Source organism: Numenius arquata, chromosome 4 (assembly GCF_964106895.1).
Source record: "Numenius arquata chromosome 4, bNumArq3.hap1.1, whole genome shotgun sequence".
NCBI lineage: Eukaryota > Metazoa > Chordata > Aves > Charadriiformes > Scolopacidae > Numenius > Numenius arquata.
In genome coordinates this window covers 57,144,336-57,162,658 of record NC_133579.1, presented here as the reverse complement: position 1 = coordinate 57,162,658, position 18,323 = coordinate 57,144,336, and the positions used below count along the sequence as shown (strand labels likewise).

At 45.5% G+C, this 18,323-nt stretch overlaps 1 protein-coding gene across 1 annotated transcript; it reads right to left on the bottom strand.

Moving 5' to 3' along the window:
• Window positions 1–247: 247 nt before the first annotated feature.
• TNFRSF11A (TNF receptor superfamily member 11a) lies at window positions 248–17,798 on the bottom strand. The gene is given in 13 exon segments (XM_074146808.1): window positions 248–621; window positions 4,895–5,738; window positions 7,410–7,462; window positions 9,374–9,481; window positions 10,372–10,466; window positions 10,830–10,923; window positions 12,046–12,189; window positions 12,736–12,861; window positions 13,312–13,393; window positions 16,834–16,881; window positions 16,883–16,909; window positions 16,911–17,041; window positions 17,738–17,798. Coding segments are annotated over 13 exon segments (2,187 nt in total).
• Between the last annotated feature and the right edge of the window lie 525 nt (window positions 17,799–18,323).

Sequence of the window (18,323 nt, the reverse complement as noted above, 5' to 3'; positions counted from 1 at the left end):
GGGGCAGGCGGGGAGCCCGCTGCCCCTTCAGGGAGAGGAGAGCCCTGCCGCTGCTTCTGCGACAGGGCAGCACACTCAGTGGCAACCTCCTCGGCGGGACCACCACCACCACTGGCATGTGTGCCACAAGGGTCCTTTCCAGCTGTAAAACTTCCCGGAAGACACCAGGAGCAGCAACAGTCTCCGAACCTGTCGTGACACCCGGCATGTCGGCAGCCCCGGCCCACAGCAAGGACTCCGGCCCGCCTCAGTTCAACACTTTCTCCGAGAAGTGTCCCAGCCTCCCCTCCTCCTGCACGGGCTGTGAGGCCTGGCCATGGCGGGACGGGCCCAGCTCCTGGGCCAGCTGGCTGGTGGTCCGCCGTGTCCCCCTGCTCCCCGGCCCGGGGCCCTGCAGCTCGGCACACTTCTCCTTGTAGTGCTGCGTGTTGCCGGCGAACGTCTCGCAGCGGCTGAGGTTCTCCTCCTGCACGGGGCTGCCCACGTTCTCCTCGCTTGGCCCCGCCGCCGTGGGCCCCTCCTGGGAGTTTTGGCTAAGGTAGACAACAATGATGTCGCCCTTGAAATTCATTACTTGTCCACTTGAGATAAAGGTGGAGTTACTGTTTCCAGTCACATTTCCTGGGGAAGGAGAGGGAAGAAAAAAAGACACACAAGATTAATATTTTCCCCTCACAAGACGGACGCTTAGTGCAGTGAACTTAATCTACTGTGGTGGCTTTACTCTTGTTCCATTATTTTTTCCCCCCGTGACAGGAGGATGCTCTTATAATCAACGCCTTCCACTGGACCTTTTCATTATTTCCATTTCTGCCTCCTCAGGACGAAGTCTGTCATCCACAGGGAGCCTGTCTGGGAGGCTGGGAAACATTTTCTCTCTCTCAATCGTGCTCTGGGAAGCAAGAGTGTGCCACCATCTCATGCTCCACATGCTGCCCGATGCACAAGCTGCATCCAAACTGCTTCTGCCCACAGTTTGTGAGGAAATGGTCATCATGTCTAATTATAAGATTTCTTTTTTTTTTTTTAAAGAGTCCCAGTCATCACATTGGGTTTGTTTTTTTTCTCCCCTTTGGTGAACAATCAATCCTACCCTGTGGGCTAGGTAGCAGGCTTATTGAATAAATACTGAAAGACTTAACGTCAGACCATACAGTCACACAGTGTCCAAATGACACAGAGCTTACACGATTATCTTATATTGTCCTGATCCTCCACGCAGATACACTCCAGTACTCACCTAGCGCCCTCACGGATTTACCTGGATATACACTGACTCCAGTGAAGAGACAGAGTCTATATTATAGCAACCTAATGGAGTTACGGTTTGAGTCAGTCTGCCTGTGGTTAGAGCTTTTTCAATATAAATTCAATCTTTCTACCATTCAAGGATAGGTCACTGACTCAAGTGACAGCAGGACTGGGCTCTGGGAATTAATAAACTTCCCTCAGAGCAGAAAGAAAATACCTAAAAGCAAACTTTCAACAACAAACTAAAAGACTTGTTAAAGTTTGAAAATTAAACCAAAGCAACCAAGTAAAAAGAGGAAAAAAGAAAATCTTAGCCTATGAAAACTCTTCCTAAGAAATGTTCTTCCTGCTGTGCTTCACTTAATCATTACTTGTGGGCTGATCTGACACCTTTCAGATATTTTATGTCTTTCCTCATTACAATCCTCAACACTTGAGATGTTCCCATTTTCATTGCAGCTAAGCACGGCCCGGCCCAGAGAAATGCTGTTTTTCTAGCAGCCACGTGCGGTGTTTGCACATCAGCAATGGACACCGGGCTCCAGCTGTGCTGAGTTAGGACCTCTGCCTGCTCACAACCAAGTCTGGGTAGCACTTGAGCATCTCTCTAACAGCCCCCCTCAAGCAATCCTATTTATTTTAGCTAAACCACTGCACTGCTGTGCACTCTCTGCTTTCTTTCCAAGTGTTGTCAATTAATGTGAGATGTCAATAAAAGTTTTCTCTGCAGGAGTTTTTTCCCTGCCAGTTGCTTTCCCCCCGTGTTCGATTTGGTTCAGCTGTTTGCCATCAACACAACTGTTAGGCATAACAGGAGTACAAAAATAACTGTTTGCCTTTATACAGATTGCCTGTCACTCACAAAAGGTGCTGCAGAAAAGTTTACCAGTGCTCAGTACGAGATCAAGAATTTAGAAATATGTGTGACAGTGGGGAGAGGAAAGAAAAAAAAAAAGCAGGTTAACACATATATAATGTTTAGTTGAATGTGGCTGGCAAATCCTCACTGCCTTGTGAAGACACAGTGCTGAAAAAAAGGGTATTTGAGGCCCAAAAGCACAGAAAATGGACGCAAGAGCTTCCTAGACTGCACCAAGACATGTGCTTCCAACCTAGAATGTATAAGAGACACCTTCAGAAGATAAGCGAAGGCATCGTTCTCTGCAACATTTCAGCCTTTTGATCTCTTCAGACTACTTAGATGATACTAATTACAATGACAAATTAATTTTTGCGGTAATTATTGACTAAGAACTGGAACAATGCAGGCGATTAATTTTCCCTGAGCCATCTAATGGCCTTTAGGTGGTACGGACTGTTTGCTGCTGCTGAAGTGGGCTGTTTTGGGATATGGAAGTGAAAGGCTCTGCAAAACCATTCCTCATCATGAGTCACTGAAGTCTTCCTGCACTCATGCTTTATGCTGTAGCACTACACATGACTTGAGGTGCTTATGAACCAATGCTTCATCTTCTGACTGCCTCCAGGCTTGGGGGGTTTGAAAGAGCACTTGAAGGCTTACCTCCATCTCTGGTGGTGACCCCCGTAAATGGCACCTGTCCAGAGGTTTATTTTGGTCCTCTAGGGTTGTTTCACAGGAGGGACAGAGTTTGCACTTTCTGTTGTCTCTTTGAGTATTAGGGAACCAAAACCAAAACTTCATGGAATTACCCATGGCCTTTTTCTTCATTTTTTCTGTCTTGCATGACTTTTGTACTGTTCTGTCTAAGCATGACTGTGTGCAAGGCCTGGTGGCTTCAGTTGCTTTGAGAAGCTTACAAAAAGTTATTTTACATGCACATTTATTCTATCCAGGTCTTTCACAAGGCCCAGCAAAATGACTGATGCTGTCGCAGCTCCATGTGCAGCCCCGGCATGGCTGGGGTACTTCAGTGTGGAAGCTATGGCTAAGCCCTGTCCCACTCCTCCTGCAACCAGGTGTTGGCCAGTGGGGCATGGCCATTCTGTGGACAGAAAAGACCCCTCTGCAGCAAGCCGTGTTACCCACAGACTAAGTAATCCACACTCTCATACTGCCCACAGCACTTCCAGTACCTGCTGGCAGTCCTGCCCTAAAAATGGCAAATTAGGAATGCTGTATCTGTGCTCAGGTTTCACCAGATGGCACTATAGCATGTACATACCCAAAGGCGCAGACGCAATTAAAATCTCATATAAAAAAACTCTGCTGCAGATCTAAGATGGCACTTTCAAGTACATCGCTAAAATCCAGGCTCTCCTGTTTGCCCTATTGCTCCTTAATATTTTCTCTTCCTCTTACATGTCAAATTTAGAAAGAAAAGCAGTACTTCTCCAGTGTCAAATATGACTTGACTTTCAGTTGTACCTCAGAGTCACCTTCCAATAACAACAACAAAAAGACAATCTATGTTCTCTTTACTACTGCTGAATTTTCTACAGACCAGGCAGTGAAACTGTGTCAGGAAACTGCAGCAGCCAGAAGAGTATCTGCTCTTAGAAAGATGAAGGCTACACGCTTTCAGATTCCCACACAGGATGCATCTTGAGAGGGGAAGGGCCTTCAAAAGTGGTGCTTTTGGGCTTTGGCAGACTGACAAGAATGTCTCCATAAGAAACTCTTAAGGCACGACATGATTTTAAAGGGCAACTGCTCATGACTGCTGTGTGTCTATCACAGACTTATGTCTCAGTCAAAACTAAGGTCTCATTATAGTTAGCAGTGCATTGACATAAATAAAAATAAAGCATCTGACTTTAAGAGATTGTAATCTGAAATGACTAATAACACATGACAGACAGATTGCAGACTTTTATACTGAAAAAAAAAAAGTCTCAGAGAGGAAGGTTTTATCCAGAAAAGGCTCATAACTTCCCTTCTGCTAGTTTTGCTTCAATGATTTTTTTCCCCTGCTTTCATTTGACAATTTTGATATATTTACTCAATTAGTAAATTGGTAGTCAACTAGTAAATTGGCGACAGTGTTTCAGAGTTGTTAAGGGGACAGAGCACTTGCATATGGAGAAACAATGTCTGTATGAAACTATTTTTAGGTGAACACTTATATTCCAGCAAATTAAAACAAAGAGAAAGAGCTAAAAGCGGGAAATTGAACATAATCTCTTAGACCCAGTTGTGGCCACGGGTTACAGCTCCAGCTGGAGTTTCGCTGACTGCCATAAAATTCTAACTGGATTTAAGCCTAATGGCAAAAATGGGCATGCAGATTGTTGAATGGAAAATTGTCTGTCTGAGCATTATGCATCTTTTCTTGACTCAGCCTCTAGGTCCCTTCACTCTCCTCCTCTTAAGTGCTCTCCAATACATACACCTGCCATCACCAAACTACTTCAGAGCAGTAACAGAATTGCCTGGCTTTTGCAGCGACAGCCAGAAGATGAGTTCTGCGTTGCTGGTTAGATTGTGATGCCTCACTCTGCTCGTACTATTTGCAGAACTCACTACAAACCAAATGGCCTTACTATTTCAGGTTGGTTGGTAGTTGTTTTTTTTTTTTTTCAGATTAGCTTCAGGGCAATTAAATGAAAAAAGCATCATTTTATTCTTCTCTCCTTCTCCTAAATCAGACCCTCTGAATAATACTGAGCTAGCACAGAGAATAATCCTATATGACTGTGTACAGGTCAAGCCTAATGGGCTTACCAGATGCTGGAGGGAGGTCTGAAGTGGTGCTGTTTGTCCCTGAAGTGCTTCTGTTTGTGCTCTGGTACTTCATGTTGGTACTATCCGAAGATGCATCTTCCATACCACGATCACTTGCTAGAGAGCTCTGACCAGCAGAGAGACAATTTAAGCCACAGGTGCACTGTGCATAGGATCCAGTTTCTGGGGAGGTGGAGGCAGTGTCAGCCACAGCACAACAGGTTTTGCTCCACTTTCTGGGAGATTCCCTGTACAAAATGCCACACCTCACACAGATCTTCTCTGAGTCATAGTTTGCTGCAAAACAATCTGTGTCTTTGTTGCCCGTTTCCTTCAGGCAACTGTGGGCATGTTGGCAAGATTTCTGAAGAAGTTTGTCCGTGGTAGTGTGTGCCCCATCTGTGTTGGAGGAAGGGTGAGAGCCTTGAGAGAGTGATACATCCTCTGTGCTCCCAACCCCTGAGAAGTACTGATTTAAGCTGTCGTTCTCCCCTGCCTCCATTGGTTCTGAAAATGACGACACGGTTTTACTGGCAGTCCGACTCAGTAAAGACAAATAATCAGTGGTATTGAGATCCTTATCCATGTATTCATCTTCTGTGGGAACTGGTGGGAAATGGTCATCACCAGTCTCAGTTTCCATAGAAAACTCTTGGAGGCTCCCTCCCACCTCACACGGCACCATGCCAGGGCTCCCATTCCTGCAAGGAGCCTGGCTGCTGGTGCAGCACGAGTTTCCAGAAGCAGGAGAGCCAGCGGGGCCCAGGAGACACATGCCTTCAGAGATCTGAGGGACAGGAGCATTTGTGATGTTCGTGGTAACAAATGCATCTCTGCGGGGCTCCTGAAAGAAATCCAAAAGAGAACCATGTTTAATAAATAGATCAGCAGAAGGTTATTTTCTAGATAAAGAAGGAACAGGCAGATCTCAGTTCTTCCTTGGTATGGAGATGCTGAGGTTGAGCAGAACCCCTATATTTGAGTCTTGAAGTGCAATTCTGTTCTGCTATGAAACTGTGACCGGTGATGCTGGGCTCAGTGGGTGTTTAGAAAAAAAGAAAATCTGGTGGCCTGAGGGGCAATAACATTTAATTTTGGGACGACTATTCCTAGTTCCTAAGAAGGCACTTGACAGTTAATAAATATAGAAGAGTCACTGGATTCTGCTGTTCCTTATGGACCATCAGTAAGACCTACCTAACTGCATATAAGGTTTGAAACCCCTCCCAAATCATCTATTTGTCTGAAGGCCTGTTGATCTGTGAAGACCTTACCAGAGTCTTTATTATGAGTAATGATCAAAGAGACTCATTTGATTCAGAGGGCCCGAGACAAGCTAGAAAAAAAGAAGTCACATGGGCAAGGTTGCTTTAACCTGGAAAACGTTAGGACAACAAACGCAAAGGCCCATGATGTCGCATTGCCAGTACTTGTCAAATAAAGCCACATTTTTGGTTGCAGCTCCACAGAAAAAGGGCTGGGAAATACTTCAAGGGTTCCCTTCAGTTCATGCAAGTTGTGCCGTAATGAGGGGTGTTTGGGAACTGCCACCTTTCATTTCTAGTGTCTGTTCAGATCTTCCCGGATGGAGGAGAGAGTGAAAATGCTGCCAGCCACTAATTGCTGTTGATTCACTCCTCTGTCCCAGAGGATCTGAGCCGCTGCCAATGCAGGAGGCTGCACGAACACTTATGAGACAAAAAGAGGAACCGCGTGCTCAAAAAGGTGAGTTTGGGTGGGGTTTTTTGTGAGCAATGGAATTTGAGTCTTTCGACAGCTAAGCTGCACAGAGCTCCTAGATGGGGTGATGGGAAGGGCATGCACCTGGGACACCTCGGTCCACATCCATGGTGTGAAGCAGGCAGTGCACATGAAGTTGAACCTGTGTCCCCATCTGAGTGCTTCAAGCATGGGATCTGGGGCTGTTCTGGAGCAAAACTTCTTGAAAGGCCTTACTTTTTTCGCAGCTCAATGGACAAGAGTGATTCCTGTGAGCGTTAGCATTAAGGGGTCTCACAGGCAGTTTCTTCATCTGATGGCTCTGTGCTTAATGCCTTGCGTGTCTGGCATTCTTGGCATTGCCCCAAATCCAGGTTTCTCCCCTGTGAGGACTCTGGTATGTAAAAACGTGCAAACTCAACTGAAGCTTTTCCTGCTCTTAGGAATTAGAAAGGCTCTCTCCTAGGCAGAGTCTCAGACGTTGAGCAACCGGTGGGCTCATGTTTAACTCTCCCCTCATAAATATTTAATATCATCACAGAGACTTTTACCACTGTTAAAACTGGCCGAAACCAGAGAGCAGGTTCAGAAACTATTTGAGAGCAGTGATTTCATACGCCTCACATTTACAGAAAACCAGAGTGAAAAAGCCAAAGCTGTGAGCATTTTTTGAGGAACTTAAAACTTGCTTTCTGGCCAAACATTAACGTGAAGTCTGCTTCACGTTAGGGTGGTGTCAGGAATGTCATGAGGAAAACATAAACCGGAGAGAAAACATTAGTGTCTTTGACTTTACCTTTGTTCCTTTTATTTGGCTGCACACTTCGTTAGCCCAATTCTGTAGATCTGCTGTAGGGGAAAAAAAAAAAAAAGAGTAGCTGTAATGTATAGCAGGCACTGAAGCTAACCACAGACCTAAACACCCACAGTCATTTACAATCCACAATATCATATTAAATGAAAACCAGCAAGACTGTTTTTACTGACTGTTCAAGTGTCCCAGCGTCAGTCTAGCTGAGGATTCATTGTAACTGGAAGAGGGATGTATTTCTATGGAATAAATGTTTCCAAGCTCCTAAAATAGACGACGGTTAAACTGTGTTCCACATCAAATGGGGTTTCTTTCCTGGTCATATGTCACACCAGGCTATGACTGGCCCGATACCGACCCGCTTGCAGCCGTACAGTCTATTTCAAGAGAGGTCACATGGATGGCCCAAAGACCATTCTCAGACAGGAGTGAGGAGCCTGGAGAGAAGAGGGTGAGCCACTGAAACCACAGGATGGCACGCTCAACTACAGTGTATTCCGCTTCATCAGGGTGTACTTAGTGGGGAAATTCACTTAATCAGAGTATCTCCCAAGGAAAAGCTTGAAGTCCAACAACGCATTATAGTAAAGACTGCCACTTCAATGGAGTTAGCAATTCTTCTTGCTTTCTATTTACACTTTCAGGAGATTTTGTAGGACTGTGGTCTAGTATATGTTTGAAGGTCGTGCTGGTTTGGTATGTCTGAAGATAGGTCAGCTATGCAGCCACTGCCATTCCCAGCAATGACTCTGCTCCTCTGATGTTAAGTCTGCACACATTTACCATCAGTCCCCAAGCAGGCAGAGGCTTCACCCGAGTCTGCAAGTCTCAGGGGCTCCAGTAGCAGGATTTACCATGCAAAGGCAATGAAGGACTGTCACTGCAGAGCAGCAGGGCAATAGAAGTGTCAAATAAAGAGCATCCCCCCTACTCCCCCCAAACCTGCTTTGCATCCTAAGTATTTGGTTTGCAAGGAGAGTCACCATTTCCTCCAGCCCATCCCAGGACTTCCAGATTTAGCACAACCCACGTTGAGCGTGGCAGAGGCAGCCTGTTTCTAAAACACAGGCTGAAATATACTTTACAAGAGGTGGTTGCTGTCTTCCCTTGCACTGCTCCCAAAAAATTCCATAAACTACTAGGGTTTGGGAAAGGAGATCACAGAAAAACTACACTAGGAAAAGCTTTCCATGTGTAGGGGAAGAAAATAAAAAATGAACGGAACAACAGGAGTACGTCCTTAACTAAGATGATCCAGGACTTAACACAGAGTTGAGTAACTACTGGAGGTATTTTCATCATATTTATAATATATTCAATGCCTCACTGTTATCCAGTATGCCTTTGCTAGAATTTTTCTACTTTTACTATTTATTCTGTTCCTTCTGGTATTTTTTCTGTACCTCATCAGAACTTTGGCCTTCAGCTAAAAACACTGCCTCCATAACGTTTTCAAAAACACATCAGGCTTTTGTCTTGAAATCCATTACTTTAGCCCATCCAGATGCAGGTTTCAGAGGAAGGGGAGAAAAGGAGACAGGGGGTGGTGAAAGCCCCCTACATCTTTCCCTGCTTCCCCTTGGCTGTGGGATCTGCTGTGCCAGGTGGTGCAGAGCAGCCGTGCTGCCATCAAAGCCCCCAGCACCAACCTTCCTTCATCCACACAGCAGTTGTGTCTGCCCCAAAGGCGGTCACCCACGGTCAGGGCTGCAGAAGGATACCAAGCGGTATGCAGTATGCTTAAGTGTAATATACTCCCTGCCTAGAGGAAAGGAATTTGAAGCCTGGATTTGTGCTCATTAAAGCATATCCATATGGACACATATCGGCATAGCACAAACTTCCAAAATAACTCCTGAGTTTCTTAACCTGGTGGTTACCCATAACATCAGAGTGCACAGACAGCTATGCAGATGTCACATTCATGAATATCATTAGCTATCACATACCTGTCAGCTTTTTTCCCTTATTCTTGTAGTATACGATGATGATGACAACACCAATTAGTGCCACAAAAAACAAGATGACAATCAACACGTATAAGATCCTGTTTGTTCCTGCAGGATATGAAAAAGTGCCATCAACATCTGCTTGTACTCAGCAGTATAACAATCCTTGCTTGTTTTACCTGCTTTCCCACAGGAGAGGGGTTTTTTTCCTTCCTGTTTGATTTTCAGTTTCTATAATAAGGACAACAGCTCTAGCACTCATGCAGTTCTGTGACAAGCAGCCTTACTGAAGGTACCTGGTAACAAACCATCTCCATAAAACCAACTCCATAAAAAACAGAGTCTTGGTGTCTCAGAGAGGTGTGATCCAGTCATGCTCCTCTGAAAGTCCCCTTGCAACATGCTAGCAGCTCATGGGTTGTGCTTGCTCTCCCTCAGGGGACAGAGGGCATACATCTCATGGAGACTATAGAATTCAGCTGGCAAGATTTACCCTTTATCTCAGGTTATGGAGGATCACTGCATGCCAGGCAATCAGCCTCCCTGGTACCATACCCAAACTGGAGAAGGAAATGGGCAGTGGGCAAGAAAGGAGAGCTACATTCAGCTGAGAATGTATGTATTGCTATACAAGCAGCATGGAGAGAAGCTGGTAGCTTGTACAGATAATGTGTGTATGGAAATCAGCAGGCTGAAAAAAGGAGAGCTGTAAAAGTGATGGAGATTGCTAGTATAACAACAGTGCTACTTGCCACGCAGTTTCAGTGGGAAGTGTAAAGGCTCTGCTCAGTAGTGGACATTGAACTTAGAGCTGCCAGGTTTAAAGTAATGTTTAAAGTTGGGATTTTCCAAGAGCATTGTCTTGGTCTACAGCTACTCCCTCTAAAGTCATCCAAAACGTGAACAGATTTTTAAGCCAGGCAAGACTCCTAGTAAACACATCCCTCCTCCTCCTCCCTGGTACTTTCTAACAGATAAATCTGTATGGGGGCACATACCATCTTCTGACGGCTCAGGCACCTTCCGTTCTGTGCAAACTGCATCTGACTTGTCAGTCCCAGGAATTATTTCCGCTGTTCCTAGAGCTGTACAGCTGAAAGAGAAAGGGGCTAGGTTCTCAAAGAGGGAGCTTCTTGTGGCTCCTACAGTTATACAGAGTAGTACTTTCTGTTACAACATACACTTATCCTGCATTTCTCCACCCTTAAGAAGCTCAGATACCTTCTTTTATTTTCAGCTGTGTTAGCTCACCAGTTCTGTTGTTACTGCTCTCTCTTGCTCCCACCCAAGGAGAATTCAAGCTTCAGTGTGAGAATGACTTTATCCCTGCAGAGCCAACAGAGATGCTCTGTGTGCTCTGCAGACAGCCTGAAACACTCCACTGAAAAATGCTTTCGCCCAAGCTTCTCTCTGCCTTCCGGCTGTCACGGTCCTTTTAAAAGATACAAGGGCTTACTTGGTCCAGGGTTTACACTTGTCAGTGGATGAAGCGACCTCTGAGAAGTAGCCTCTGGGACATGGTGTGCACATCGTATCCTTGTCTTGTTGCACTGTGAGTAGCAAAGGAAGAAAAACTTCATGGCTGAGCTTCCGTGGGTTCCTTTCAGGTGAGGGGAAGGTGACTGTGCTCCCCATCCTCCCGCTCCACACCCCCCAACTCCTCTGAAAGCTTCCCTGAAGAGAGAAGGATCTTAGCCCAACATTAGAGCAGTAACGACAGTCACATGCAAGCAGAAAAAAGTATGCTTGTCTCACCTGAGAACTTCTCTACATGATCAAAATGAGAAATGACCAGGAGCCATTTGCAGTTATTGTAAAATAAGGCACCGCTATTATATCCTTCCCCTTCCATTAACTTCCTCGTGCCAATGCCATGCCACAGACAGTGACGCTGACAGGTATTGTCACTTCTATGAAGCCACAGTAAACACAATGCTGTACCAGGATTTGCTAGACTGGAGAAAAAACAGCACCACTGTGCTCCCAGCCCAGGCAATATTTCATCCTCCATTACTCTTATGTGCTGCTTGTTTGAGGTTCCTCATGCTTGGCACAGCTGTCCCCAGTGTTCATTACAACTCTGAATCTGACTGTGTCTAGTTTCCACCCACAAAACACTTGCATTTTGTTTTTGATCAGACTTCAGACTAAATTAAATGCCTGTAATAAATCTTTGCATTACAAGTCATCTAAAACAGATTACTTGCACTACCTAAAAGGTGTTGATCACTTTTATGGCTTATGACATTATAAAAAGGCAAAAATTGGACAAAAACTGATTTCAAATCCGACCTGAGGAACAATCCCCCATAGACTGCTTCTCTGAATACTGGAGCAACGTGTGACCTAGCGACTCACAGTCAGACACCTCAGCAAACATTAGAAATGCACTGAACACCTTGCAGCTATTGCCATGTCTATGTGATATCTTGCAAAAATCACTTGATTCAAGATATTATTTAAACTACAGAGGCAGAAGCCTTCAAAATGCAAATAGTCCAAGAGTAATAGTATGCAATAGTAATGATAACTCAGATATGCATCTTCTGTTGACAGCCATCTGAGAGTCTAAAGTATCCTCTCTAACATCACAGCCCACATAAATCCAGCCTTGTCCTTGCAGCCCGAGCCGGACAGTTCACTTTGTACGTCCCCTTTTTTCTGTATCTTACCAGGATGCTCAACTCCAAACCCTGGAGCACATATGGTATTTCGCTGACAGCAGTCGCAGTCTTCATTCCAGTGGTAGCCCACCGTACAAGCACACTGCCGCTGGAACGTGCTGTTCCCTGGGTTCACTTCTCTCAAAGCTTTCCCTAAAAGAGAAAGCAGATGGGAGTAAAAAAATCTCTCTGATAAAAAGCCTCAAGTTTATCAATCTCCTGTTCTACCTATTTGCTTTGCTTAAGTGCCAGATGCAAAACCATTCACGTTAGAGGAAATGTTATCTTTCAAGAAGCATGGGAGACCCTTGATCAGCACAGGGCTCCTCACTGATTGCACTCCTAAGAAAAACTTTTCCTCGTAGCTGCTGTAGAAAATAAGCAGAGATTTTGCAAGGGTGAGACAAACGTGTTAGGGGAAGTGAACGCACAGTATGCTGGGCAAAGGACAACCTCCAAGATCAATTCACAGGAGTGAATGGCCCCAGTGAAGAAAATCATTATCAGGAGCATGGAGAGTATGGTTGTGGTGCTCAGCACATCACAGAATCTCTGCTGTTCGGGGGACCTCTCTCTCCACCAGGCTCTTCTGCAAGCCCAGCCTCCAGGGTTGTGTACCTGAACAAAGCCACTTCCCTAGATCCCATCTCTGTGCTTCACTAATTTGGACTAAAATGCTCTTCAGTATGAACAGCTCACCTTGATCACATATTTTATGTAGTAAGCATTTATCTTCTTCATTCCAGACATCCATGTACTCATTTGGGCCACATGGCTGGCACACGCTATCGGATGTACCAGTGCATCTAGCAGACATATACTTTCCTGTGAGTGAGAGAAGGGCAAGTAGGTCATTTGCAAGTAGCACAGCAGCTGTCCAAGGATCTTCGGGAAAATAACAAGTAGGGCTAACACTGTCGTAGACAATTTCTTCCTGCCACCTTTTCAGTTGCTCAGTCTGGCCCCCATTTAACGTGGCACGAAGCTTGTGGCCTGGGAGCAGTCCTATCTATGTGCAAGAGAATCAAGCTGCTTTCTTTCTCCCACAGCAGTTAAGTACTATCCCAACAAAAGAGTTGCTATAGCTTTTGCTGAGGTCAGCAGGACCACTCCTGCCCTAGAAGACACTTGCGAGTGTCTTCTCACAAGTGAACCTGTGAGGAGATGTGCCAATGGATTAACAGAGGCAGAAGAGCAAGCTGCCTTACTGACCCATGGAGCTGTTTCTCCTGAGCTTTTCAGTAATGAAGCCAATACAGCCCAGCGCTCACGTACCTGGCTCACACTTTGTGCAGCACCGTCCAGAGTATTCATAGTGTTGTTCACTTTCACACGGCAGGGTGATTTGTAGTGACAACTGTAGCAGAGAAGGAGAGAGAAAACATGAGAACCCATATACCTGGAGAGCTTCAGACCTACCTAGTCACGGTGCTGGGCAGAGAGGAGGAAAACTTTTCTTCTGTAGAGCATCTTGGATAGCTGTGCAGTAAAAATTACCCAACATTTATGACTTCAAAGGCACTTTGTAGACACGCTAAGAGTACGAACTTGATGCTGTACACACAGGGACTTGTAATAGAGCCAGGTGATAAACAAATAACACAATCTTGCAATTTGTCATGAACTTTTGGCCTGCTATATAACCTTTTCTTACAGTACTCTATTATTTGAAATCTATGACTTTAAAACAATTGTAAAGAAAAAAAACTGGCATAGAGATACTTCTGTAGTCTCTTCCACAGATATGACCTCAGACCAAGACCCAGGCAACTGACACAGTTTTAATGTATAGCATTAAGCAAACAAGTAAGGTGAACGATTTATACTCCTGAAAAAGAAGAAGTTCCCAGCTTCCCCCTGGGATACACAACACTCCTGGCTAGCCCCAGAAAATATTGGCTTAAATTTAGCAGCTTTTTATGGCTCCCACTGACAGAGATGGTCTCATGGAACTAAGGCAGCCACCCAGAGAGCTGATACAATTAAGCCAACAACTTTTTGTTTCTCAGAGACCAAACCAAAAAACACAAACCACCACCCTCCAAACCACCTGAAACTGTTAAATGAGAGAGCATCAGCAAAGCGGGTAGCAGTGTTGCCTCTAGTTCTTACGGGCCTCGGCATTGCCTCCCTGCTCTCGGCTGCGCAGTGGTGCTACCTGCAGCCCAGCACATGGGGCTCCCTCAGCTGGGCTTTGGGGCATGGCTTGTGCTGGGGGATCCTGGCCAGGCAAGCACCGTGCCCAGTCCCTCGCTGACCCTGCTTTGGCTGCCCGGGAGTCTCCCTGCAGCGGTCCTCCAGGCAAACTCAACACCTTACAACCAGCTGTTGATCTTGCAATAGACAAGATGATTCAAAATCTGGCCCATAGCAAGGAATCTTTCGTTATTGGATACAGTTGTTAAAACTTGGAGAAAGCTGCAATAAAGCTTCTGCTGCTGGTTAACGGGAGCTTTTGCTGTCTAATAGCATATGACAGCCCTGTGCCTACTGATATTGGTTTCCAACCCTCTACTTAGCGTTCTCCCTTTGTTTCCTCCAAGTCTTTACTTCTCTTTCCTCCTTTTCTAGTTTCAGCAATAGCAATCTCTTTGAATAGAAAATATTTTTCGCGAAGCACCTTGTCCTTGTCTAATGCTGGGAAGGATCTTGTAACTTAAACATGACCATAAAGGTTGAAAATTTTCTTTAAAACACCCCCTTTTGGCTTGGAGTTTGAGCCACGGGTTGCTGCATGACTTGTGTTTATCAAAACTGCGCTACCTGTGTCTGGAACAGAACAAATGCCTCGAGTCAGGGGTCTTATGTTTCTATATTTTTACAGGTTATAAACAACTTACAGCCAATTTTTTATTCATTACAACAATCCCAGGTCAATTTAAGGAGTCTAGTCTTGCAAGAAATCTTCTGTTGTCTTGTTGTTTCCTTGTCTCTTCCTTTGCATTCATTAGCAGTACCTTTCTTGTGATTAGATTGTATGTTTTTTGGAACAAACACTGCATTTCGTGCTTGCGTACCGCCTCCCAGGAGGGGCACAGGATAATGATCGGTGCTGGCGAAGTGAGAGGTGATCTAGGAAACAGAAAGCTGGGGCCAGCCTGGCAGCTGAACAGCGACACCGCTCAGTGTCCCAGGGGAAACTCTGAAAACACTCCCGTAAGCGAAGGAGCTCGTTTTCTGTAAAGCACTTCAGGTGGCACCTGCTAAAACATTAAGCTGGTCAGCACGGGGGTGAGGTGACGTTGCAGCAGAGAGGTCTTGAGCGACCGATTCCCTATTCCCGGCCATCCAAAAAGGCAACAAAAGTGATGAGACTAACAACAGAACCTGTCACTGGCTTTTTGTCACAGAATGTCGTCTTCTTCCTCGTTTGCCCCAGTTTGATAGTTCCTCTTTAGAAGAAAAGACTAAAAAATCACTGAAGTGTCAAACAAGGGCAAAGTCATCCTTTTTAAGGAAGGATATGCAAATCTTCTAAAGAGCATTCAGCTAAAGGGTCTGGAATAATTTCTGAGAATCACAACTCAGCCTGAGGAGAAGCAGCAATCCCCTGGTGCTGAGGCTTGGAGAGCAGGCCACCTTTTGCTCCAAGAGCTCAGCCACCTTTTGGAAATTGTTTTGTATCTCCCTATTTTATTGTATGAAGAGGGCTATTGTTATGGTGCACTCACAGCTGCAGCTGCATATATCTACACTCGTATGTCAATAACTAGTCTCTTGTGCGACCATGTCCTTCCCCTTTTCACACAAACCAATGCATTCACAGAGCTGCACTACTCCGTTCCTTTGATTTATACTCAACAACATAAAGACAATACTCTTGGCATCCATCTGCTAACCCCAACTTGAGCCCAGTCTCCTCGGAAAGGACTTTGGCCTGGTATGGACTGGCTGGAGCTGCCGAGAGTGAAAGCTCGGGGGAGGGAGAGGACAGGAAGGGAAACAAAAGCAACTTAGGGTTTCCTTCGGGTGGGAGCTGAACTTCATAGAATCCTAGAATTGTCTAGATTGGAAGGGACCTTTCAGATCGAGTCCAACCATCCACGTAACACTGCCAAAACCATCACTAACACAGCCCCACTGAAGTCGGGTTATCCCTTGTTTAACCCTCTGCCAGGGGACTGCGCGTGTCTCATCATCAAACTGTACACCAGCTTCCCTTGGGGGCTGCTTCCAGCACGATGACCTGACGCGTGGCCATCACCAGCGCATTCCTGCCACAGTGTCCTTCTGGGACGGGGAAGTGCAATTCATTTTGCAGATGAGGAACTCACACCCGGAGGCCGGCTGGCTTTACGGAGGTGACAGGAAACCAAACCAAGTCTCCCAAGTCTCAAGTTCGCCCCATAACCCCTGAAACATCCTTCCTCTCATCGGGTGCTGGCCTGTGGGTCAGAGTGATTTGGACATCACCAAGCTCTTATCTAGAGAGAGAAGGGGCCTCAATGAATGCAAAGGTGTCAACCTTCTCTGAAGTCATTAAATAAGACAAAACCCAGTTTGGTCATTCCTTTGACAGTCTTGCTGTTGATGAAGCTGTCCATTAAATCCCACCACCACGTGCAAATGGGTGCTTCAAAGAGGTCTAGGTATCCTTTGCAAATTTAACTTGTCACTTAAAAAGCGTACGAAGCGCACAAGTTTGCACCAGTTCCTAAAAAACAGTCAGCTTTCCCGCTTGATTAACGTTACATCAGAATGAGTATATCTGGCTGGGGAAGAATCCAGGGGAGAAAAGACAAGCCTCCTCCAGGCTTGGCGGATCCGGTTCAGCAAAGCATGCCAACACCTGCTTACCTTTAAGCACATGAGTAACATCATTGACTTCTTTGGAAAAACAGGCAATGCTTATGTCAAGGTTTGCAGGAGGACTAGCGTTTCGGCGTGGAGCTGCAGGCAGCCTTTTCAGCTGCGTTCCCCCCCCCCCCGCTTCCCTCTCCGTTTGTTGAAAAGGACACCAAGCAAGAGCGTGCTTGCAGGGTCGGAGAGCTTCGATGACTCAGAGCTACAAAGCACCACTGTGTTACTCAGACCTTGAAAAAACACACACACAGGTGCTTCTGAAGGGGGAACCAGCAGCATTCAGATTCCTGTCCTCAGGCTTAAGGAAATATTTATTCTTGGTGCCGTTGAGCAATCGGATGGCAGCAGAAGCTGTGTGTCATGGATGCTAAAATTACTTTCTCGCTCAGATGAATATTCAGGCAGACATTTCAGAGAAGATAGAGTTGCACGGGCCTCTTTCCTTTAGAAGAAAAAATCTGGAAGAACAAGCTCGGGGGTTTCCACAGTCTTTTTCCCATGTCACTTCTGAACAAGAAGCTGAGGCCTCAATGAGAATTGCTCATTAGCGATAATGTTAGTTTTGCAAAAATTGAGATATAAAGGGACACGTCAAGGGGTAACTATCTTAAGATGACACCTTCTTGCTCAGTCTAGTTGTTTCTGGGGAGTATTCAAGTTGTCTGTCATCATTTCACTGAGCAAAGCACATTCTTTTCTCCATTTAGAACCAAAAGCATCTATGGGAGAGCCAACTGTGGTGTGTCCTGCTTTGCACAACACTCGTTCTTTGTACTTCAGAGACCGAGTTTATTCACACCACACTTGCTTTTGAGGTCCTTAGTCTTGCCTGCTGTGTGGATTTGGGGCTTTATTTGCCTTCATCAAGAGGACTGAGCTTTGATCAACATTTCCTGACTTGAAGTAGCCCCTGCAAGCGCAGCACCCTGGTACCCAGCTAGGACATCCTCTGCAGTCATCTGCGGCTGTTTCTCCTTCAAATATGAGTCAATCTCTCTCCTCTCACACCGACTGTGTGCCCACAGCCCTCCAGCTTCCCACCTGACTTGGGTCAGCACTATCACTAAACCAAAAAAAAAACCAAACCAGATTTCTTCAGCTCGTTGCCAGTTTCAGAGGTTTGCCTGAAAAATTATTTAAGGATAAAAATAGAATCTGGCTCTTGATGGGCACTGCTCCATGGCCAGTGCCCCCAGGCGCTCTATTGAGGCACATAATAGTAATGCACACAACAAACTACTCTGGAAATTTTTACAACTGTGAGTTTATAAGGGGAAAGAAGAGTTATGTTAAAGATTTAATCATAATCACACGGATGCTGAATGCAACAGTTCCTTCATAGGCAGTCTTCACTGTTGATAAAAATTCAATCAAAGCAGCACACAAGTCACAGCTTTGCAATTCCAGTTATTCGCTTGCAGGTCTGTAATTCATCACGCAAATCTTAGATTGTGAATGAAATGCTTTTGGTGATGTCAACTTTC